This window comes from Andrena cerasifolii, chromosome 3, assembly GCF_050908995.1.
Source record: "Andrena cerasifolii isolate SP2316 chromosome 3, iyAndCera1_principal, whole genome shotgun sequence".
In the NCBI taxonomy this organism is placed as follows: Eukaryota; Metazoa; Arthropoda; class Insecta; order Hymenoptera; family Andrenidae; genus Andrena; species Andrena cerasifolii.
The window spans coordinates 9,016,259-9,037,679 of NC_135120.1; the positions used below are offsets into that span (position 1 = coordinate 9,016,259).

Genomic DNA, 21,421 nt, shown 5'->3' on the forward strand with positions numbered 1-21,421 from the left:
CGATCACTGACAATCCTATTATCTATGTAACATCGCTTTGGATAAGTAAACATTGCGTGTAGTTTGTCAGTATTCATGACAACAACACATTCGTCTATATAAAGTAAGTTCGACCGGATGAAACATACCTTGGGTGATGTTTGAGCTCCTCGTATGAGAGACTGTATGTGCTGTGATTTATTACTAGTACCAATCTGCCGACCTAACATGCTGTACGATCTGCCACGTTCTTTACACTCTAAGCAGTTTCTAACAGCACATGTACAGACCTATAGAAGCATTTCATCAGATGAATATAACAAAAAAACATAGTGTAAACGTACATGTTGAAGTTCTATATCATACATAGACAGAAGCTGAAAGTTTTACAACTATTTAATACACTGCTGGATTAGAAGCTATTTCTATTCATTAGTGTGTTTTTGACTACCATAGTGTCTAGATGTTTGGGAAAAATTTAGTATTCATTTAGGTGCTTTCTGGTTTATGAATTGCACAGTTTGGATTTGAAAAATTCGGTCGTTTGGGTCAAGTTGCGTGTTCCATTGAGTTTGCTTTCGTGGAAACTTCGCATTTTTGCGATTTATGCAGGAAACTATGTAGGCTTGTTTTATCTGGCTAGTGTAGATAAACCTTGAGTAACAAAAGTAATATATGTATACTACTAAGTTTCAAAAAAAGTAAATTATTTTTTTATAAGTAGAAGATTGGAAATCAACATATTAATTCTATTAAGCAATAAATAGATAAAGAATATTCTAAACTAGGAAAATGTGAAAGAGGGGTTGGCCTGCAATTGGTGTTGTGTCATCTGTAACAGATTTCATTTGTTGTAATGTGCTTTGGTAGGGTGAATCTAATCAATGTGCATCATAAACAGGTAAAGTAGTTCTTGTCGGGCGAAAATCAATTTTATAGACTATTTCACGAGCGTAATCGCAGGGAGAGAGTTTAATAGAGTTTGAATCGCGCAGTGTAGCAATAGTAGTGTATCTATCTGAGGAAATTAAATTACTACGTGGACGATAATACAAACCAGTCGTAAACACTGCCTTAGAATACCGCCACTAGACATATTCTTCTCAACCTCCAGTTCACCAAAATTTAAAGAGCTGGCGAAGATAAGTACATCAGCCATGTTGACTAGTCTTTGCAGAAAAGAAACTGCTACCTCAATCGGCATCCCTTGAGTCGGTTCAATTACATCCAATTCGCTCTATGAATGTCCAGGCACGAATTAAAAAAAAAGAATCCGTCAAAAAGAACTTTCCACGCGGATATGCTCTTCTATGTGAGGTACAAAAGAACTTGAAGATAAATGATACATACATTTGGCGAGGTCGCCGATGCTAGAAGTGGTAGCAATCCTCCGCAGGCGATTATAAGATTGTCGGCCAGTTGTGAAATCAGGTGAACAGTATTCACAACAAAAATCGCGTTTTCGCTGCTGTTTACGAAATCCAACACTGACTTCGTTGAGTGACTGTAATCGGAGTACGAAACGTTGAAATTCTCTAGTTGTGTTAGAAGATTTATTATCCTCGTGGGTGGAAGGAAAATGGGGAAGTATTTGAGGCACACTTCATTGGTGTATAAAATGATTTCCTCGAGGGTGCAGTCTAATTAAAGAATTCTCCATTCGTTACTATGCAGAATGCAACTTTGGCGTCTTCACTCTGGATACTCGAGCGCATACGCTTGCCATTTCTTCACTCTCTACTATTTTGTACCTCATATTCCTTCCATCCACAAAATATTACAATCCCCGCTGCTCGTGTACCTTCTCCAAACTTGAATGTCTGTCTCCAACGAGAACAGGACATCCGAGAGCAATCTCTGGTGTATATAGGACCATTTGAACTCTGGTATTCTGAAAGGAGGTCGAGTCGGCCCCGGGCTGAACATTGGTCTTGTAGAATGATTACCTTGCTTCGATCTTTTTGATTCTACAATAGCAATTGTAATCGTAAATACTCTTGAATCGGTGGTAGGAAATTAGACGATTAAAATATAAACGAGGTGCAGGGCGTCTTACCGAAATGATTGGGATCCACTTGAGTGGACGTTGAGGCACTCCTTGGTCGTTTCTGGGGTGACGATGTTTTACGCAAGGGTACGGGTAAAGAAGGAGGTTCGTTACTGTTGACGCTATCGTCAGTGGCTGTCTCGGTAGAAACAACCGGTAAGCTGGATCTGCGATGGGTATCTACGTGATCTGGAGTTAAGTCATTTAATAACGAATTATCCCTCGTAACCACAGTAGAATTAACGATTTGAGGCACACCGTCGGGCATATTTTTATTTGCATCACAGACCGTAGATATTGTTGGAATTTGCTGCTTAGGATTTGGCACTTGCGTCACATTATCTACAGAACTTTGAATATCGCTATTACTACAAACACTATCTGTTACTTCTACCTCGTCAGTTCTCACCGGAATGTCTGGCTTATTATCACTTACGTTAGTAGAAATAGTGGACGGCTCCCTTGAATGTTTTTCAGTTACCTTCTCGTCGTTACCATTAATAACAGCACTTTTCTCCTCTGTCACAGAGTCCACCGCGCATTCCTCGCTACTTAACTCACTAGTCACTACTGCTTCCGCTTTCTCGTCTTCTACGTCTACCTTTTCCTCGCAAGCTTCGGTACTTTCTATTACGCTAGTTGAGCAATTGGGATTCTTTGAGTCCTTCTCGGTGTCGTTTTCACCGTTCTCGCCGTTCTCGCCGTTCTCAACCTTGTCAATCGCCTTCTCCGCGCTTTCGATATCTTCCACGACGTCCTCCTCCATCTTCTCCGCGTCCTTGCTCTTCATGTCGCCCAAATTCTCTTGATTCTCCGTCGGAGTTAAGTATGCCTCTGAGGTATCGCTGTCAATTATCTCTCGATCGTTCTCCAGTTGTAGCTTCTCTATATCCTTGATATTGAGTGGTTCCGGGGAAGTTTCGCCAGGGGAAGTAGTTGGCGTAATCTCCGAGTCAACTTGTTCCATCGAAGGGACAGTCTCTGTGGAAGTTTCTTCTATCGTCACCGTTTTCTCAGAAGTGTCCTCTGTGGTAGGATTAACATCGTCATCCGAAGCAACGTTATCTACGGCGCTAGACTTTTCTTGGCTGGCCTCCTCGCTCTCTGCAGAAGCAGTTTCAGTGTCTTCCTGTGGTTCTTGAGGAACAGAAGCTGTGGTATCGGGCACATTCGAATCAACCTTCGGTGCTTCTTCTTTTGCTTCTGCTTCTGCTCCTGCTTCTGCTTCTTCTTCTTCTTCTCCCTGTTCTTCTACCTCTTCTTCTTTCTGTTCAACGTTTTCCTGTTGTGTACTTTCCTCCGGTTGTTTAGCAGGGGAGGATTGAGGAGCAGCGTCCTGCGATTTCTGGTCTAAAGGCTCCTCTTTCTTCAGAGCCTCTTGCACTACCATCGAATCGGGGCTGGGGCTCTCGATCTTGTGCACTTCGCTGTACATCTCGCTGGAGCTCTCAATCGATATCACTTCGCTGGTTTCCTGTGTCGTTGGTATAGAGACAGCTTCGCTGTTACCTTCCTCCAGGATCGTCGGCGTGTCCGTGTGAATCTCTCTGGCCGTGGTCGGCGTTTCCGGTTTATCGCTCAACCTGGAATCCAGGGATATCACTTCGCTTGATTGGGGGGTGTCTATTGTTTCGCTGTGCGACTTGACGATCGCTGGGCTGCCGTCGCTCTCGGTGTTGTCGATCGAGTTCAGGTCGCAGCTGCAGGACTCTTCCAATCGATCGTTACCCTCAGACGCGTCAAACTCCTGAAAGTTTGTTTAGTTATTTATAAAATGGATTAGTAGACATACGATGTCCACTGATTGCTTCTGACTCTCTCCTAAGATCGTAGAATTCCTTTCAACTTTCCATTACAAGCGTTTATTCATTAAATGTAAAGTTTATACCAACCTTATAGTTTCTTTCTACGTGTTGCGCGTCGTGATTCTGCTGGTTGCCCCAGGGCGACGGTTTGGTGTATCCATTATTCCCTGAATGCTGCTGATCCCAGCCCGAGATAGTGCTGATTGGTCTCTGCTGCCTTAGCTCAGGATCGGTGATATTATCCGATCTCTGCCTTTCGTAATGCTCGTACATTTGAGCGAACTGAAGCTTGAATTCCTCGTAGGATACCTGCGCAATCGAAATACACATAAAACCCATGGTATTTACACGGCGAAGTTGTTTTGGGAGATTCACCTTGGAATGTACAATGGCCAGAGTGTCCACCCACACGCGCCATCCGCCGTACTCGTGTTTAATGGCATGATGCAGCAACATGCGAAACAACGAGTACACCATGTCCGAGATCTTCTGCTCTTCCGTATTTTTCGGGTGAATGTAGGCCATAGCTATCAGCCACTCTTGCCATACAGACATCTGCAGAACGGTTCGTCGATTCTCTCGATTGTTATTGCAGAGCAACGTCATGTCTGAGAGAAACAGCTTCTTCACCTCCAACAGTTGCTCCGTTTGCTTTGATTGTCGAATTAGTGTCGCTACTACCTTCAGAATCACTGAAACGATACACAGAATGAGTAGTACGGCTCTGTCTGCGATCATTCGTTTCTATTCATTCATTTGGATACTCAGTGAACCTACTTGGATTCTCTAAACGGTAATGGGGTTCTGGCTCTGGGTGTCTAGCGTAAAGGATCTGCTGGCTGATGTGTTCCGTCATGATCTGGAAATGTAAACGAAATAGAATGTAACGGGAGTGGATTTCAGTAAAGATTCAATTGATGAAGCGGAAAGGGTACCTCGTATAAAACGTTGTAGGTTGGTAGCGATAACGTCTCTTCGTTCAACAGTAATCTTTCAGCAAGCAACGTGTACAGATTGTGAGGGCTCATGACATCGTATTTCCTTCTGCAATGTGAGTAGGCCCAAGTTTTAGATGGTCGGTACAGCTGCTAGTTCATAGAATTCTAGAGTACCTACTTGTGTGTACTGCGACTCAGAAAGAATCCTAACAATTTGAGGGCTTGCAAGCGTATCAATTGGCTCTCCGCCGCAAGTAGCTTGAAGATTGTCCGGACACCTTGCTTCGCGTCGAAAGCAGGCACCATCGATGAAGGATGTTCGGACATCAACGATATAAGCATTTGCAAAACATCGTGCAAGTTCTCGTCCTGCAGAGACGAACGAGACGTTGAAATAAAGTCATCGCAGCTCGCAGCTGACTACAATATTACCTCGTGTATTGTCGTCAGGTAATTGAGAATGCTTTGCAGCTCGTCGTCCTTCACTCCGTTCCCAATCATTATCAGTTGTTTCAGAAATAACAAAATATAAGGACGTATTGTCAAAATATCCTTCTGCTGAGGTCGCGGTCCGTCTGCAATTGATCGACAATTACGATGAGATGCTAAACGCGGCAGTGTTAGCTTCTTCGATGACAGAACGATGCTCACCGAGTCCTTTCGGAGTGATGCCGCTCTTGGCTCGTGGATTGGCAACCCAGTAATAATATTTAAGCGTGTGCACCGTTTGTAATACTGTGGAGACTCTCCTTACATTAGAATATATCTGCGTGTCACTGAGAAACTCTGTGGCCAAGTAGGAATAAAGCCGGGTTTGCACTGGCGCCGGCGTATATATCCATAGAGCGGGATTAAAAAGCACGTGATCCAATAGCTGCCATGTTAGGAATGAAAAGTAAAACAACTACATCACCATGGATCTGCCTGTTCTTCGGACACACCAATCTAGCCGACTTTTATGTATTCCCACGTACTCGTATCTTACTGTTACCCTGCTTAGTTCGGGGACACTTCTTTCGTTACGCCCTTCGCTTTTAGAGGAGGTCTCACAGAAATTCTTAATTAATGGGGGGGAAAGAATCTGAGTCAGTTTCAATTCTGTGCTGGCACGAACTAAAACTTGTCAGGGATTTCAAGTAGGAGTTGAACACTTACGATTGTGCAAGGGAACCGTATAGAAAGCACGCGGGGAAGAACTAAAGAAAACGTGGAGGGTGCCAATAAATTCATCGTAACAATTTACGCGAGTTATTAGAGAGAGAGACACAGAGAGAAAGTGAAAGAGAGATTGAGGACGATAGAGTGACATTTCATGCATCGAAATTAATATTGAGATATTGTTGAACACTTCGAAGGCAATATTAAGGCAACTTTAGAGTTGGATACAGGGACAAAGACTTTCTTAACAAACTTGATTTAATATCTTTCGAAATGGACAGTAGAACGATCTTCCTTTTTTTCATGATTTAGCTGCTTGTCGCGGGGTAAAGGACGTCCCAATATTCAGTTGAATTGTGCGCACAGGAACAAAACAATTAAGTAGCTTCCTTGAAGGCAGTAGACAGCCTCGATAGAGTATAAAGCGAAATATTTAGAAACTTTAAAATTCAAGACAAAATACAGGATCTCCGTGATAGACGCTTCCGGCGCTGTTTCTTTATAGAATAGAAACTCAGAGAGACTCGACATAGCAAAGTGAAATGTTCGTCGGCACTGCAAAACAATAATCAGAAATCTTCGTGTGGAAGCGATACATAGTACGAACAAAAATATTTTGCGTAGCCATATTATGAAATCAGGAAGCCTAAAAGTCGGTAGATTACATGCGATCCAAAGATTCGATTAACATAATGTTTATGAGAAAGTATACGTGCTTGAGGTCGTCGCGTAAACGGTGCAAGCCAAAATTATATACACAGACCATAGACAGCGAACATTCAGAGCATTCAGTAGATCGTCTAACAAACCATATTGCTTGCAAGATACGTGGGATAGATGGGTGTAAAATAAATTATAGAACAGCACATTTCTCGCCCATGCTATTACATACAGTGATGAAAAAAGGATCGATGAATTTTGGAGAGTATTGTACTGAGGAAAGTAGACGAAAGTGGCTACATAACGTAGGAAAATGGGAGTTAGGGCTACACCATGAATGCTTCGTGACATAATCAGGTATTCTTATCGTGGGAAGTTCACTATAGGTAGGACAAAATCAATTGGTCACTTAAGATTACGTCTTCCACTATCAATCATGCCAGATACAATCCCTATTAATTGGCCTAAATTACCTAACTGAGCAGCCAGTTGATATTGTTCCGTCTATAGTTAGCTTCAGAGATACAAACCCTAATGACCTAATACGACTGTCTAATCGTACAATGATCAACTGTATCTAGTTCGAGGGACTAACGAACTTGAATTAAATTAGTTTATATTTTTGGGACGTTTCAGCGAAGATAATTCATCGATTGCCGCAAGATTATATACGGTCCATTGAAGCGAACATTTGGCTCCAAGATCAATATTTAATTACTAAGTTGAATCGATGCGATTATCTTAACTGGTTGAATGGATGAGGCGTACGATTGATCGCCCTCTACTACTTTCGTGCACACTATGCTCTTCGACTCGATTGGTTTCCTTAAATCTACTTCGATTCGATTAAACTTCAAATCAGTTTGTTTCTACTTCCAAGGACTTCATTCGGGTAATTTCATTAAGTCTAACTAGGTTTAATTCTATCTCGTATTGAACCCGAACTAGTGACTTAATCGATACCTGTTTCAATAACAAGTCGCTGTTCGCGCTGAGGCAGGTGACCAGGTGCTTCGTCAGTTCCAGGAAAGACGCGAGGACCTCCGTAGTCAGATGATCTCTGCTCGCTCTCTGCAGCATGAAGCTAATTACCAGAAACCCTCTGTTTTGTACCATGTGTTGCTGCACGGTCTGCGAGCTCTCCACCAAGTCGCAAATAAACCCCAATAGCTTCGAACTGAAATTCGAAATCGCGTTAGGCAGCGCGCTTCTCGCCGTTGAACAGCGGCTTCCGTTTATCAAGAAACTTTCAATTTCGAGTGGCAATTTACCATAACGTGGGATCTCGTTTAACATCGTTGGGCGCTATGCAATCGTAAGGCATATCTAGTTGCGAGAATAAAGGGAACAGTACTTGAATGCCACCGATTGAGTTCAACGTGCTATGAATGGAATGCGTGATGACAGCTTTAACATCCTGCAAATAGATAGTACAGAGTTTGATCGGTGGTTCTTCAAATGTCTGCTCGATTATGTGCTACGCGCGTGTTCCAAGGTTTACCTGCAGCATAAGGGCGTGTGGCGTATGTACAAAATAGGAGACGTTGCCTTTCGGCGCGCTTTGCAGGCAAAGTTGAGAATCCGTTGCTACCGGGTTGTACATGAACACAATTGCATTCGACAGCTTACCATCGTAAAGCACCTAGAAAATATCATTGTTAATATCGTTCAAACGTTCTTCCGACACCCTTCACAGTCGGTCCGTCACCGCAAAGTCATAAATAATCTCTGAAAGTTCACTCCAGGCAATCGCAAACAGGGATTCTTGCTCGTATCCTCTTTTTCCGGTTCTTTGGATTCCCTCAAGGACGCGAACTCTCAAAGTTTATTCATAACCACTCGAAACGATGGATACATGTTAGACGAACAAACGTGCCACACACCAACGTCACAAAGAGAACCAACGTGATTTTAGTTTAAAGGGACCCTCCGGTCTAGAGCCCCCCAAAATAGGTGATCTTTAGGAATTAATTAAAGGAAAACTACTATATATAATTTAATGTGACTTTTTGCATTGTATTAAGGATTTCTTAAATTATAGAAATATGTTTTTTGTTTTATAAGTAATCATTGCAGACGGCACTGGGGAGTCGTTAAAGTCAAGGCGTCAAAAAATTTATCTAAATCGGTGGGACCTGTATCTCCAAAAGTTATTATCCGATTCGACTGATTTTTTTTTATTTTGAAGAATATACTTCTAGCTAGGGGAGAAACCAGAAAAGAGTACAAAAATGACATTTTTTTAGAAAATAACGACACTTGAAGTTTGAAATCACTTTTTCCCTATATTTTTCATCCTTTCAATGCCTTTGAAAATTATAAATTTTCATTTATTTGTATTTTTTCTGGTATCCCTCCTAGCCAGAACTATGTTCTTCAAAATAAAAAAAGTTACAGTCGAATCGGATAATAACTTTTGGAAATACAGGTCCCACCGTTTTGAGAACACTGTTTCGAGAAAAACGCGTTTAAAGTTTTACGTGCCCATGCATTTGCCGCTACTCAAATGCCTATAACATCAGGAATTTTACGAATTTCAACAAATCCTTTTAAACACGTATTCCTAAAAGGTAGAAGATTCGAAAAATGAAATAAAAAGAATGGACTTTTAGACCGGAAGGTCCCCTTAAATATTCTGCGGTACATGTTGAAATCAAGGAGACATCACACTTCTAAAACGATTTTCCAAATTTCCTTTACCCCATTAGTCGCGGGTGTCCACTGCTATCAATATCAACGCTATCCAAATGAATAGATACAACAGACTGTACACTCGCTCATATTGCCGACAAATAGGAGATGTCGTTAGGGACACTTTGCTACAGGTACAACAAGAAAATTAAAGCACAAACTACTCAACAGGAGGCAAAGAAATTGAAATGCTACCGTGTACCCTACGGTAATGAAGCATCAGGCAGAGAAAACTGAATTGCTGGCGCGTAAAACCGTCGTGCCTGCGTGTAAAAAAGAAAATTTCACAACAAGCAGTGACAGCAATCGGTAGATACAAACTTATGTATCGCAGTAACGGTCCGAAGGGAGAACTCATTGTTCTGAGGGAAAGATATTCGTAGTGATGGTCGATAATCGGGTAATTACCTCTGATGAACTCGAACGCAGTAACAGAGTGATTAAACAATGTGCAAATCAAATGTAAACGGGAAATGAAAATAAAAATGCTTACAGTTTGCATACTTTGGTCCACCATGCTCGCGAGCTCCGGCTCATCACTCACCCTTTTGTGATTGTCAGGCAGATTCAGGTAACACTCGTTGTCAAAACGAAACTGACTCTGCGAACAGGATGAAACGAGAGCACGACGTGTTGAATATGTAATCGGCCAGCGTGAGTTCGGGGCGTGACTCGTAGATACAGGAATTCAAATCGAAAAATTGTCACAGAGGACCAGAGCTATTCGTAACATGGCAACTAACATCGAGGAACTTGAACTTCAAATGTTGCTATTTCTCTGGCTAATTTTTTAGGGCAGACCGAGGCTGGCTATTATATTTTCCATTTTTTATTTTTTATATACTTTTTTTTTGCATTCTATACTCAACATATGAATGAACTTTGAAATAAAATAGCTTCGTATAAGGAAGGAAGTATCGACTCGAGTGTGTTTAACGGATGATTCGTCAAGTTTAGAGTAACTCTGTCACTTATGGGACTTTTCATTACACTGCAATCCAAGTGTCTATTTTCAGCGTACCTTATATCCAGGCCCCAGTCTATGCATAGCGCATATTTGATGCGTTGTCAGAGCTTCGCTGAATAGATATATTGCACTCATTTGTCCGCAAAATACACGCTCTTCATCCAGTTCCGGAGTAGCTCCGATGTAACATTTGTCGAAGGGCTGAAAAGAAAGTTTCAGTACACTGGCTCGTACACGGACCATTTCCCGGCTACACGGGCGAGATTTTTAACAAATATTCTGCCCTCCGGTTCCGCGTATTCCTCAACGATTTCGAATGGGCGGGTAGCAAATGCCCAAATTAATAGCCGAAATATCGGGCTCGTTAATGAACTTACGTCGTTTGTTGAAACGAACCACGCCATTTCCGTGCTCGAAGCCAATTGACCGTTGACCAAACATTTAATTTCACTCTTCGTCCACCTATTATATATGTACACTACGGCGATCATATACCACTGCGAACATAAACATTATTGGTTGCGTTGAAATTATTTCGAGTTAATTTTCCAGAGTAAATATGAGAATTTTCGGCAGAGCCGATAACATAATCGTACGGGCCCTTACCTTTCGTGGCTGAAATTCATATTTGACACAATGCTGGAAGCCCTTGCCCTTTACTTTCATCGAGGTGAGGACCAAGCAGTTCCCTACGAAATGCGCCGAGTATCCTACTCCCTTACTAGTTTTAAAACTGGAAACAGAAAGGTACGATGCAATTTCATTTGCATACGTCTGCTTCGTAAGTGAATTCCGACTTTGTCGTCGTAGGGGGCGAGTCGTAATCAAGCTTTGTTCTAAAGTATAATACTCAAGCCATATTGCAATTTACGAGCATCATCGAAAGAGTTAACTCCCGAGGCACGATTCTAGATCGCAACAGAGAACAGCTGCAGCTCGATATTCATCAACATTCTCTTTTCGTCCCATTCATTTGCCCTGTCCCTTTCTCTGTGCTCGTAGATTACAACTCCCCCATCCTTTCTTTCTATCGAGGAACAGCCATGTATTTTGTAAACGGGCACAACGGTTGTCAACTGTACGGAAATCGAATTGTTTCCGCGTGAAAGAATGTGATTAAATTGGTGCACAGCTCCGACGGGGAGCCCTTTTTCACGTGAACTCGACGAAGCTGCGTTTAATCAAATTCGGGCGTTCGGTCGGGAGGGTTGAGGGGTGGAAGGGAGCGATTTTTTTTTTCACCGTCGAAGGTCAGTAAGGTAAATGATTCTTTAAGGTAGCCGAGCCACTTTGGTTCGAGAGAGTGTTCTCGTAAGGGTGCTTGACGTGTAAGAGCACTTACCAGTAGAGGTACGGCTTTTCTCGTTCGATATTAACGGAGTTGATAGGGTCCAAACGGAACCACGTGGTGAAAGTGAATCCATTCTCGTGTGGCCACCTCGCGAGGGGCGACAATACAATTGCCTAGGACAGTCACAATAATCAATTACAGAATAATAAGAAATTAATGGCAATTAACCCTCCCACTGTTCACGTGGCTAATCAAAGTAGGGTAGATGCACCATTTGTGGCCACTTCAAGGTATTGTACCAGTTTTGGCCACTTCTTAAAATATATAATATTTTCCCGTGTAAGCAATAAATGTAACCTTATATTTCTGGCGGTATACTAAACAAAATATTTATCTATAATAAAATAATACTAAAATAAGATAATTATGCACATGGCCAAAACCAGTGCAATGGCCAGAAACGGTACATCCACCCTGCCAAGCTGCTTAATAGCCCACACAATGTACTGCCAACGGCGAAAGGGTTAACATTTTAAACACCGCCGTTTTCGTCTTTCTTTAGATTTGCATTCGTGAAATTTGTAGTTTATAGAATAAGCCTTCATCGATCAGATAGTTTCTAACTTTTCCCCTGGAATAGACCATGCCCAGGAATCAATACGTCATTCGATTCGACGGATTAAGTACGAGTTAAAGTTTCGTAAAACAAGGCGAATTCCCTTATCGAAAGTTTGATAGAGTTTAGAATCGAGAGCGGCGTCTTCGACGAGGTCGTAAGAGGGATCTGGCTGCAGAGAAGAAGGAAAAAAGGGAGGGAAAGAAAAAGGGCGAATTGACTTACCGATCCTTTTCTGCCAGGGAAACTGAAAAACACGTCGGGTCCGTTCCGTTGCGGCATTTGACGGAGAACGTTCAACAGCTTCGCCGAATGTCGTGGCTGCGTTATAAATAAAAAAAAAAAAGGGGATGAAACACAACGCGCGCACACGGGCGGGCAGATACGCGAAAGAAAAGTTACAGCTATATTAGAAGTTTCGTTTCTTTTTTCGCCAGCGGACGAACTTCGGGCGAGACGAAGTGTTGTTCTTTTTGGATCCTTACCCATTTTCCTTTTACAGCCTTCATAGCGCCGAACAAAAGTTTTAATTCCTTCACCGTTATACTGTAGCTGGCCAACACTCCCAGCATGTCGATCAGTAAATCTATCGTGGAACAGGGGAATTCACTTTCGTGTCAGCTCCGTGTATCGCTATTACGTGAACGGGATTAGAATCGCCGTGATAACGACTTACCTGCGACAACAGTTTCCGCGCGAGACAACCGATGCAACACGTGTTCTATGAGGCTTACGTCTGTACAGGCTTGTAAGTTTCGCACGCTTTTCCTCAGAATTGCAATGAAGACGCTCCATATTTCGGCCTGTAACAGAGAGACGTGAAACGTAAGGCGCGTTGCGTGAAATATGCGGATATTAAAAGTCGTATCCCCGAGAATGCGCTCGAGAGGAATCGTTTCATTCTTCTCGGCTCGGTTTTCTACGACCCTGGTAGTATCAAGAGTTTTATTAAATTCTTCTCCACGTCGTTTCTGCAGTGTTTTCGTAGATCTTCCGATAGGACAAAGTTCTGCGATATTTTTCATCCGAGAGGTCTGAAATTTATACGTAGGTTCTTCTTAACCCATCGTGGTCACACCTTCTGATAATTACAAACTGATAATACGGGCTTCACTGCACCCCAGAGTCATTTTTGAGTTACCATTTTCGTATTCTTGAATCTGTGGACTTTCGAGTGATAATTGTACATTCGTAATACTTACTTTTTCTAGAAATATAAATTTTGACATGATGAAATTTGTAGTTCAAGAAGGCCGAGTTTCCACGGTCGTGGACAAGAGCGATTGTTTTTGGCGATAAATCCCCTTTGGAAGCCGTAAAGGTGCGACACTTTAGCTTGAAAATTATTCCGCGTGACCACGAAGGGTTAATAATAGAAACTTTATCCTTGATCAGTTTTCTTTCAATGTATAATTGAAGGGCCGGATGCAATAAGGGGAGTAGCGCACGAAAAGGGGAAAATTATTGTCCAAATGCTAAGAAAAATTAGAAAAATTAAATGTTGTTAAACTGAATTTTAAAAAGTATAGTGTTGTATAGCTCGTCACGACGCACATTTTTTCTACTTACAGTTTGTTTATCCAGTCATTACTATTCGAATTAAAAATTATGAACAAAAAATTTTTCATCGTCCAAAGTCATTATTTCTTTAAATATAAATTGCGATAACTTGAGTAAGGCTTGAGGTGGCCACCAACAGTCAGCGCGAGATTTATATATATCGTCGTATCTTCTACAATTATTTATTAATCAGTGTGAAAATGGGTGAAAATCTTCCTTGTATATTAAGGAAAAACTTTGACGCTGCAAGTTATGTGTAGCTCAAAATTGCCTCGATACTTTTTAACGGTGAACGTTGAAAAACATGAGTTACGTTCAGTATTACTTTTTAATTAAATATTATTACATTTGTTAACATAAGGGTTTTGTACATACATTTTACGGCTTCCCTAGAGTTTTCTGAAGTTATGTTTTAAGTTTCGTAACGCTCCATTAATATTTACTCAAGTTATCGCAATTTATATTTAAAGAAATAATGATTTTGTACGATGAAAAATTTGTTTATAATTTTTAGCTCGAATAGTAATGATAGGATAAACAAACTGTAAAAAGAAAAAATGTGCGTCGTGACAAGCTTTACATTATATTTTATATAATTCATTTTAACAACATTTAATTTTCCAATTTTTCTTAGCGTTTGTACAATAATTTATCCCATTTTCGAGCGCTAGTCCCCTTATTGCATCCACCCTTCAATTATCACATCACTGTTCTTAAGAATTATTTCACACTAAGCTTCTTTGCACGACAGCCGACCGTCGTTGTAAATAAGTCTAATATCAAGCGAACAGTAATTAATCTAATAATTAGGAGATATATTAGCAGGAGCGTTAGGCGCGACCCGAGCTTAGGGTCGACTTGCAGTGCACAACATAGTTAATATCCAAACTATTATAACCGGCAGCGATAGTTGAAGTTATTCAGGCTTCGTCCGGGAGATCGGAGATCAAAAGTGAACTAACCGACGAACTCGTGTAATCCGTTACTAATATGCGGCAGAAGCCAGGGAGCTAGATAACCACGAAAAGAGCAGGATGGGCGTAGAAAGAGAGAGAGAGAGACAGAGGGTTTGGGAGGGGGAGGAGAGTAAGAGAGCCAAGGAGAATTATCCAACTAGTATCGTTGAAATCCCGAAAATGCCGCTGAAATTCGTCGGCATGGAATTTGCTCTGCAAGAGCTGAAGTTTTAGCGCACGAGAGAGTAAAGGGTATCCTGATAATATAGTGTAGCGGTTTTTCGTACATGGACGGGCGCCCCCCCCCCCCCCGGCTAAAAAGGCTCGTCGCGATTAAACTTAATCCTCTAAGGGATGTATTCCCCCGGGTATTCGGTTCTTCGGACACTCTGGTGACTCGTGACGAGTCGCATTGAAACAGAACCGTGGACAAATGAGCTGAAAATTTGGATCGAGCTTCTCGTGGATAATTTCATCTGCTGGGATCTGGGTTACTTTCCTCTGGGTCTCACGATTTCAAAACCATTCATTGAAAGCGAACGAATCCTCGTGACATCTCTCTGCTTAATCCTGTTTCGAGGACCATTCAGTCAAAATTCTCTGTAGAACTCCTCTTAATTTGTACGTTGTTGTAGAAGTAGTCGATTTAAGTATTCATTCCATTTCTCGTCAAGCTTCCAATCCAACAGCCTGCGAACGTTAGAGACGTTCTATCGAACGAAACGACAAGAGGGTGTAACGTAACAGGGGAGGAAGGAAAGAGAAAATGTCTGGGCATTAAGAGACGCCAGAAGAATTCGAAAGCAAGCAACGGTTATTACATTGGATATCGATTCGTGCAATGGATGTCTCCCTGCAATAATACGAAAGTATTATCCCCCTAATATCGGTATTCTGCCGCATTCCATATACCTACAGTAACGTTATGTGTAATGGGACACGTAGACAATAAGGCGTAACCGAAACGAGATCTTCTTCGCGTAACGGGGGATCCAACGTGGAGCTGTAATAATAATAATAATGTAAAATTCATCATTCTTCGATTTCATTTCTCGTCTTCCATAAGATATAGGTATGCTTAGATACAAGTTCGATGAAATCGCGAGGACCCGGCGCTGATCGCGTGCGATTATCTTCTTCATAGGATCTTTTCAATTTCGTCCTCGTAACTCTCTCCGTTTCGCTCCGTGCAATAAAACGTACTCGTGGGCCTGGCACCTACTTTTCAACAACCGTGTCACGCTAAAAGCTGCCATCGGTGTACGGCTTTTAAAGCTGACTGCGACACCCGAAGGCAGTCTATTCTTCCGATAACATTGCTGTGTTTGACCAACGCCGCTTCGCGTGCCCATCCATTCGAGAACTAATTGCGCAGAATATTAACTTTCATCTCCTACAGAGATGCAAATCTGAGCTGTTTCAAGCAAATCTGGGTCGTTCGTAATCTTATAATGGCGAATATGATCGTGATGCGATATCGCAGAGCTTCGTTCACAACGCTTATTCGAAGGGAAACAGCTGTAGGGTAGATGCACCATTTGTGGCCACTTTAAGGTATTGTACCAGTTTTTGGCCACTTCTTAAAAAATATATTATTTATTCGTGTAAGCAATAAATATAACCTTATGTTTCTGAAGGTATACTAAACAAAATATTTATGATGTGAAATTCTCCACATAATAATGATCTGCAAGCGCTTTAAAAATAAGATAATTATGTACATGGCCGAAAACAGTGCAATGGCCACAAACGGTACACCTACCCTAGCTCTCTGCGAATGGAAAAGTTGAGGAATGCAAGCCTCGTCGTTAAGGGGGAACAACACCTTGAAGCCCGGAAAAAAGTGCAATTTTTTTGAATTTTTTGTTAGATATCCATACTTCGTAGGAAAGTCATTGATATGGGGTTTAAATGTGCATATAGCGGACAGTATTTTAGAATTTTTGTGTGACAAAATATACAGTTTTAATCAAGTTATAGAGGTCGCCATGGAGCGCGACGCGTCGAACACGGTTCCCACTTTATTCACGTCGCGTTTATCTGAGAAAAAAATGAGCATTTTTTTAAATCTATATTAATATAGTTACAGTTAACAGTACGGAAATTAAAAATAAATTATTTTTACTATTTTTTCTACCCCAAAATATATTGATTTTTTCCTTAAACTGACTCGAAATTTTAGAACTTTGCCCTTTAAGCTCCGCCATTTCTCCAAAAATTATTGTAATTAAATTTCCGTACGCTTAATTGTAACTATATTAATATAGATTACAAAAATACTCTCCTTTTTTCTCAGATGACCGCGACGTGAATAAAGTGGGAAACCATCGGACCGTGTTCGATGGTCTCGTAACGACCAATAGATTTTGAGGGGGTCCCCGCGAACCTGAGGAGTTTACGCCTCGGAATCCTCTTCTCGTAGATTTCCGAGCCACCTGCTGGATATTATCAATTATTCCTCGTCAGCGTACACTTCCCCCGGTTGCATATTTAAACGCACCGCGGTCGGGATGCTCTTGATTAAGTATCTCTGTACTCGAGTTGATAACTCCGTCCTCGTTATTGCATTGGATAATAAAAACCGTGGAAGTATCGGCTGTAAAAGGAAGAGGAGAGGAGCTGAAGCATCTCTCCGCATCGACGTGATTACGGAACGGAGCTGGATTCTCTACTACCTTCTTCTCCCCTTTTTTCCCCTCCCTTTCCCCTTTCGTTTCTGTTAATTATATCGTTATGGAATCAGCGGCCCTTATCCGTCGAGCTCCACCGCCGTGGATTTTTACCCTTAATCAGATTCCCCTCCCGCGTTTCATTCCCGATTCTTCCGCCGATACTGTCCCCCGATAAATTGAATCGGCTACGGCGTCGTTGACATCTTATTTAAATCTCATTCCCCGCGATACCGTGTTCGTCGCTTATAATCTTAAGCTGCAATATTTCGCTTTCTCTTAGCGCTGATTGAAATGTAAGGCTGCCTCCCCCTGGAGACACTTCCATTCGCGATTGCCAATCTCGCGGTCTTCGAGCTCAAGTCCACGACTGCTCTCGCAGATTCATCGTATTATCCGTCTTCTTCGTCATTTTCCTTTTACTCGATACACGTGACTGTTCGCGACTACTTTCTGACGAATTGTAAATGAACCGCGAAAACTCTAATGTGTTTGTTTAGTAGATAGTGGAAACAAAATAATTTATTTGGTATATAAGTTCGGTTGAATACAGTATATATATATAGTTGAACGCAGTATTAATGGTGAACGTAATAGAAATTATTAAACGAAAGATGCGACGTGAGGACAGCTTCTCGCAAGAATCGTCGCCACGTGGAATCACGCCACCCTTCTCGCGTGTTTCGTTCGCCCAGCGGCGTACCGATCCAAACCTCAATCGAGCCATCGGGCCCGACTAAAAATACTACATTTGAGATGTTACTAACAGTGCGTATGATAGTTTCCAGTTTGCCTGATAAACGATTAACTTTGGGACATTCGATAGCAGTGAACTGTGAACTTCTTGCAGCGGGTGCAGCTTTTACGACATCCTTCCTTTGGTGTCTGAGGTCCTCTGAACAGCTAATCTAATAGCATACTCGAGATTAGAGTCATGAGAGCCCGCATCAAAGGGAATACTCGCTGTGCCGCGCATAAGCTTCTACACAAGAAGAACACAAGTTCCATTTCATACGATCGCAGGGTGTTTCTTCGTGTGCTGATACTGCTGATCATCTGGCGATCGCGAAAATTTCTATCCCTTCGAATTTCCCATCCCTCTATCGAATCGAGATAGGTGGAAGTAGAAACACTGATAATGTCGTGAAAATTTTGTCGAAGTGGAAGAAATTTATTCCAAGTACACTTTATTAAAATTGGATTCTTAATCATAGGGTTTCTGAGCTTACCTAATGGCTATTAGAACCGCGGTGGTGCATTTTTATGAAAGCAGGCATCTCAGAGTGTACCTACTGCGAACAGGTTGCCCAAAGTTTTAAATTTTAATCCTTCCTCCTTAATATGCCGCGAGTAAATACACGATCACGCGAGATTACGACGTTTCATGGAAATATGAACCTCCGGGTTTTCATAAAGGGGGAAAGAAAATAAGGCCGCAAAGCCAATGAGTTTTTTTGGGGGAGGAAGAAGAGGGGCTGTGAGTGGTGAGGTAAATAAAGAGACGGGGAGCACCAGCTCATTTGGAGAAACGAACAAACAATCCCGGCTTTATCTCAGGGCCCATCCTCCGCTGCGCACCACTGTCAACGACTCCTTTAATCAACTTTTCGACTTTAATTGACATCGCGGTGATATCGTCCGCCGCATTCATAATCTTCGATGCGTTCGAAAAGCCAGAAGAATCTAATATCCGTAATGCGATTTTGTTGTCTGAAAGTTTCGAATTGTCCTCGACTCCAATCTCCATGCATTAAAAACAGGCATTTAAGCCACCCAGAAACGCGTTAACGTTCCAGCGATTATAACGTAATGGGAAAAGTAATTGCTTGTATTTCAGAAAGCGATAGAAAGTTCCCGGACGTACGAAGTTTTCGGAATATCGATAGTAACGAACATTTTTGTATTTACAATCGAAATGTTTGCACTTGCGGAACAAATAAACTTCCACTCGAAGCGGTCCGGAGCCCCCAAAGCAGTCCAGACTAATTAACATGAAAAGCTCTCGCTGTACAAATATTTGAACTGCACGTTTCGGAAAAACAAACGAACGGTCTCTACAGAGCCAACACAGCATCGAACCTTGTTAAATTAGATTTTTTCCATCGCCAGTGGAAAGATTTTACGGAAGCTTACTTTCTCCAAGCAGATATGGCTCGCCCTGTATAAACTTCCAAGACAGTTTTCTTGATTATACTCGCTTAGAGTAATTCCAGAAACGCTGCGAGCCTTACAGCTTTTTTTTTTATGTTCTTGGGAAGTTTCAGAGAAAGCTTGCAGGAATTTAAATATCCCTAATTAATGTCCGTGTGCTCAGACGCATTAGCGATTCAAATGCTCCCCGCAGAAGGATTAAACATTTCTCGAATACTAAATTACTGGTTACCCGTGGAAATATCCGAAGTGGCGTAACTTAAAGAGCAGCATAATAACGGAGGGAAACAATTTTCCCCGCGTTTTCTTTTCCCCAAGCGACTGTAATGAAAGAACGGAATTCATCTATTTTTCACATCTTCTTTCCGCTCCGCCGTTTTTAATAATGTAGCCAGCTATTATCTTTGTACGTACGGACGAAAACGCTTGCCTTTAAGGCAGCGTTATTAATTCCCCTACTAACAATCAGTTTTCTTAATTGTGCGTCGGCAACATGCGAAATAGGTTCTTTCTCGTCTCCCTCTGTACATTTCGCTGGATTTCATATAGTCCAATTCAAGTCTTATTAAAATAGGAGCAATTAGAATGTCATTGACATTCGTTTGTTTTTCAAATTACAACGGGATTACTGTGTTTCTCATATCCGTGGTATGCCACTGAGCGACAAAGGAGGCGAGCGACTGGGGAGCACGGATAGTGGGAAAGAAAGTAAATGGCAGAGAGAAATCTAACTTCCTAAAACCGCGAATGAAATCAGACGAATTCAATTTATTAGCCCCGAGTGATACGCGCCCGCCGCCGGCGGCCTGTATTTATGTAAATTGTGGATGAAATCGGCTGGAGATATAGCGCTGTATTACTGCTGATGGCAGGAGTAATGGTTAGGATAAGCTCCGTGGTCTTCGCGAATGGCAAACATTGACACTGCGCCCTGTACATTGCACACGGTTTCCATTTACATTTTCTATATACGCCCTCCTATAACGGCTTACGTTTCCTTCTTCTCTCGCACACTCCTCCCGGTTACATTCGCCTTACGGTTACAAAGATCGATATTCAACGGTGCGAATATTGCGCCAATATTGGACGGTAAATATTTGGCTGGGCTCGAATGGAGACGTGGGTAAAACAAAGATAATTAAAACATATGCCACAGGCACATATTTGTCCACCTAGGATGAAATCCTGACGCAGCCAGCCGTTAAGTCTCCGCGGCCGTGGATGATAAAACATAGTGTCTAAAGAAGCAACTGCTTGGGTCGAAAGTGTCGGTGGAGTTGATCTAGTGGGCCATCCCTCATAATGAATTTACTGGTACCTGTCGGCGTATTGAAATTCATGAGATGCTCCGTTTTAACGGGTAGCTCGGTATACGATAACGATCGAATAATTAAATTTGCTTTGTACGATCTAGGTGATTTCCTGTCTGCCCTGACGATTAGTAGAGGCACACGAGTGAATTGATCGCAGGCTGGTGTCCGCCTGGAAAGTTTCCCGAAGAACGGTGCGCCTTTCGGGGCGGTAATTGCGATAGTGGTGAGGGATGGAATGGCCGTTTCGTAAATGGTAACAATGAAATACCAACCGGTATTATAGACGTCATAACTTAGCGATCGCACGGAGGCTTGCGGCATTCTCTGGAATAACCAGGAATTGGCTTCAGCGTGCCGTGCATTCCTGTGTTCATCCGCCCTGACGACTACCGTCTCGCGTCCACACCATTCGTCGCGAGAACTTTGCTCCCGAACGTGGTTCTCGCGGTCACTAATATTTCTTCCCTCGCGGCGTAAATTGTTTCGTCCGGTCCAGCTGTAACTGTGCCACGAAGCTACAGGGTAATTTCCTAATTACTATGGCCGGAGAGATTCATACAAACGGATCGTCAGCAAGACAATCTTATGTAAGGGAATCGGGGAAGGTTAACAAAACGCAG

At 42.1% G+C, this 21,421-nt stretch overlaps 1 protein-coding gene across 20 annotated transcripts in view; it reads right to left on the bottom strand.

The window, feature by feature from the left end:
- Rg (A kinase anchor protein rugose) overlaps positions 1-21,421 on the bottom strand; it is a 359,505-nt gene that overhangs the window by 88,838 nt on the left and 249,246 nt on the right. For 11 of the 20 annotated variants that reach the window (XM_076809078.1, XM_076809069.1, XM_076809079.1 and 8 more), the window contains exons 3-25: positions 12,829-12,955; positions 12,638-12,738; positions 12,378-12,473; positions 11,588-11,709; positions 10,852-10,978; positions 10,623-10,742; positions 10,300-10,446; positions 9,772-9,879; positions 8,089-8,229; positions 7,859-8,004; positions 7,551-7,764; positions 5,421-5,673; positions 5,202-5,344; positions 4,948-5,138; positions 4,767-4,875; positions 4,609-4,690; positions 4,207-4,523; positions 3,919-4,140; positions 2,036-3,773; positions 1,781-1,946; positions 1,330-1,483; positions 1,037-1,216; positions 129-269 (exon numbers count right to left, since the gene is read on the bottom strand). In XM_076809078.1, the coding sequence (XP_076665193.1) occupies positions 129-269; positions 1,037-1,216; positions 1,330-1,483; positions 1,781-1,946; positions 2,036-3,773; positions 3,919-4,140; positions 4,207-4,523; positions 4,609-4,690; positions 4,767-4,875; positions 4,948-5,138; positions 5,202-5,344; positions 5,421-5,673; positions 7,551-7,764; positions 7,859-8,004; positions 8,089-8,229; positions 9,772-9,879; positions 10,300-10,446; positions 10,623-10,742; positions 10,852-10,978; positions 11,588-11,709; positions 12,378-12,473; positions 12,638-12,738; positions 12,829-12,955 (5,145 nt within the window). Of the gene's footprint in view, positions 1-128; positions 270-1,036; positions 1,217-1,329; positions 1,484-1,780; positions 1,947-2,035; positions 3,774-3,918; positions 4,141-4,206; positions 4,524-4,608; positions 4,691-4,766; positions 4,876-4,947; positions 5,139-5,201; positions 5,345-5,420; positions 5,674-7,550; positions 7,765-7,858; positions 8,005-8,088; positions 8,230-9,599; positions 9,680-9,771; positions 9,880-10,299; positions 10,447-10,622; positions 10,743-10,851; positions 10,979-11,587; positions 11,710-12,377; positions 12,474-12,637; positions 12,739-12,828; positions 12,956-21,421 lie in introns of those variants that run through there. The other 9 variants (XM_076809081.1, XM_076809073.1, XM_076809070.1 and 6 more) reach the window with 5 other exon arrangements.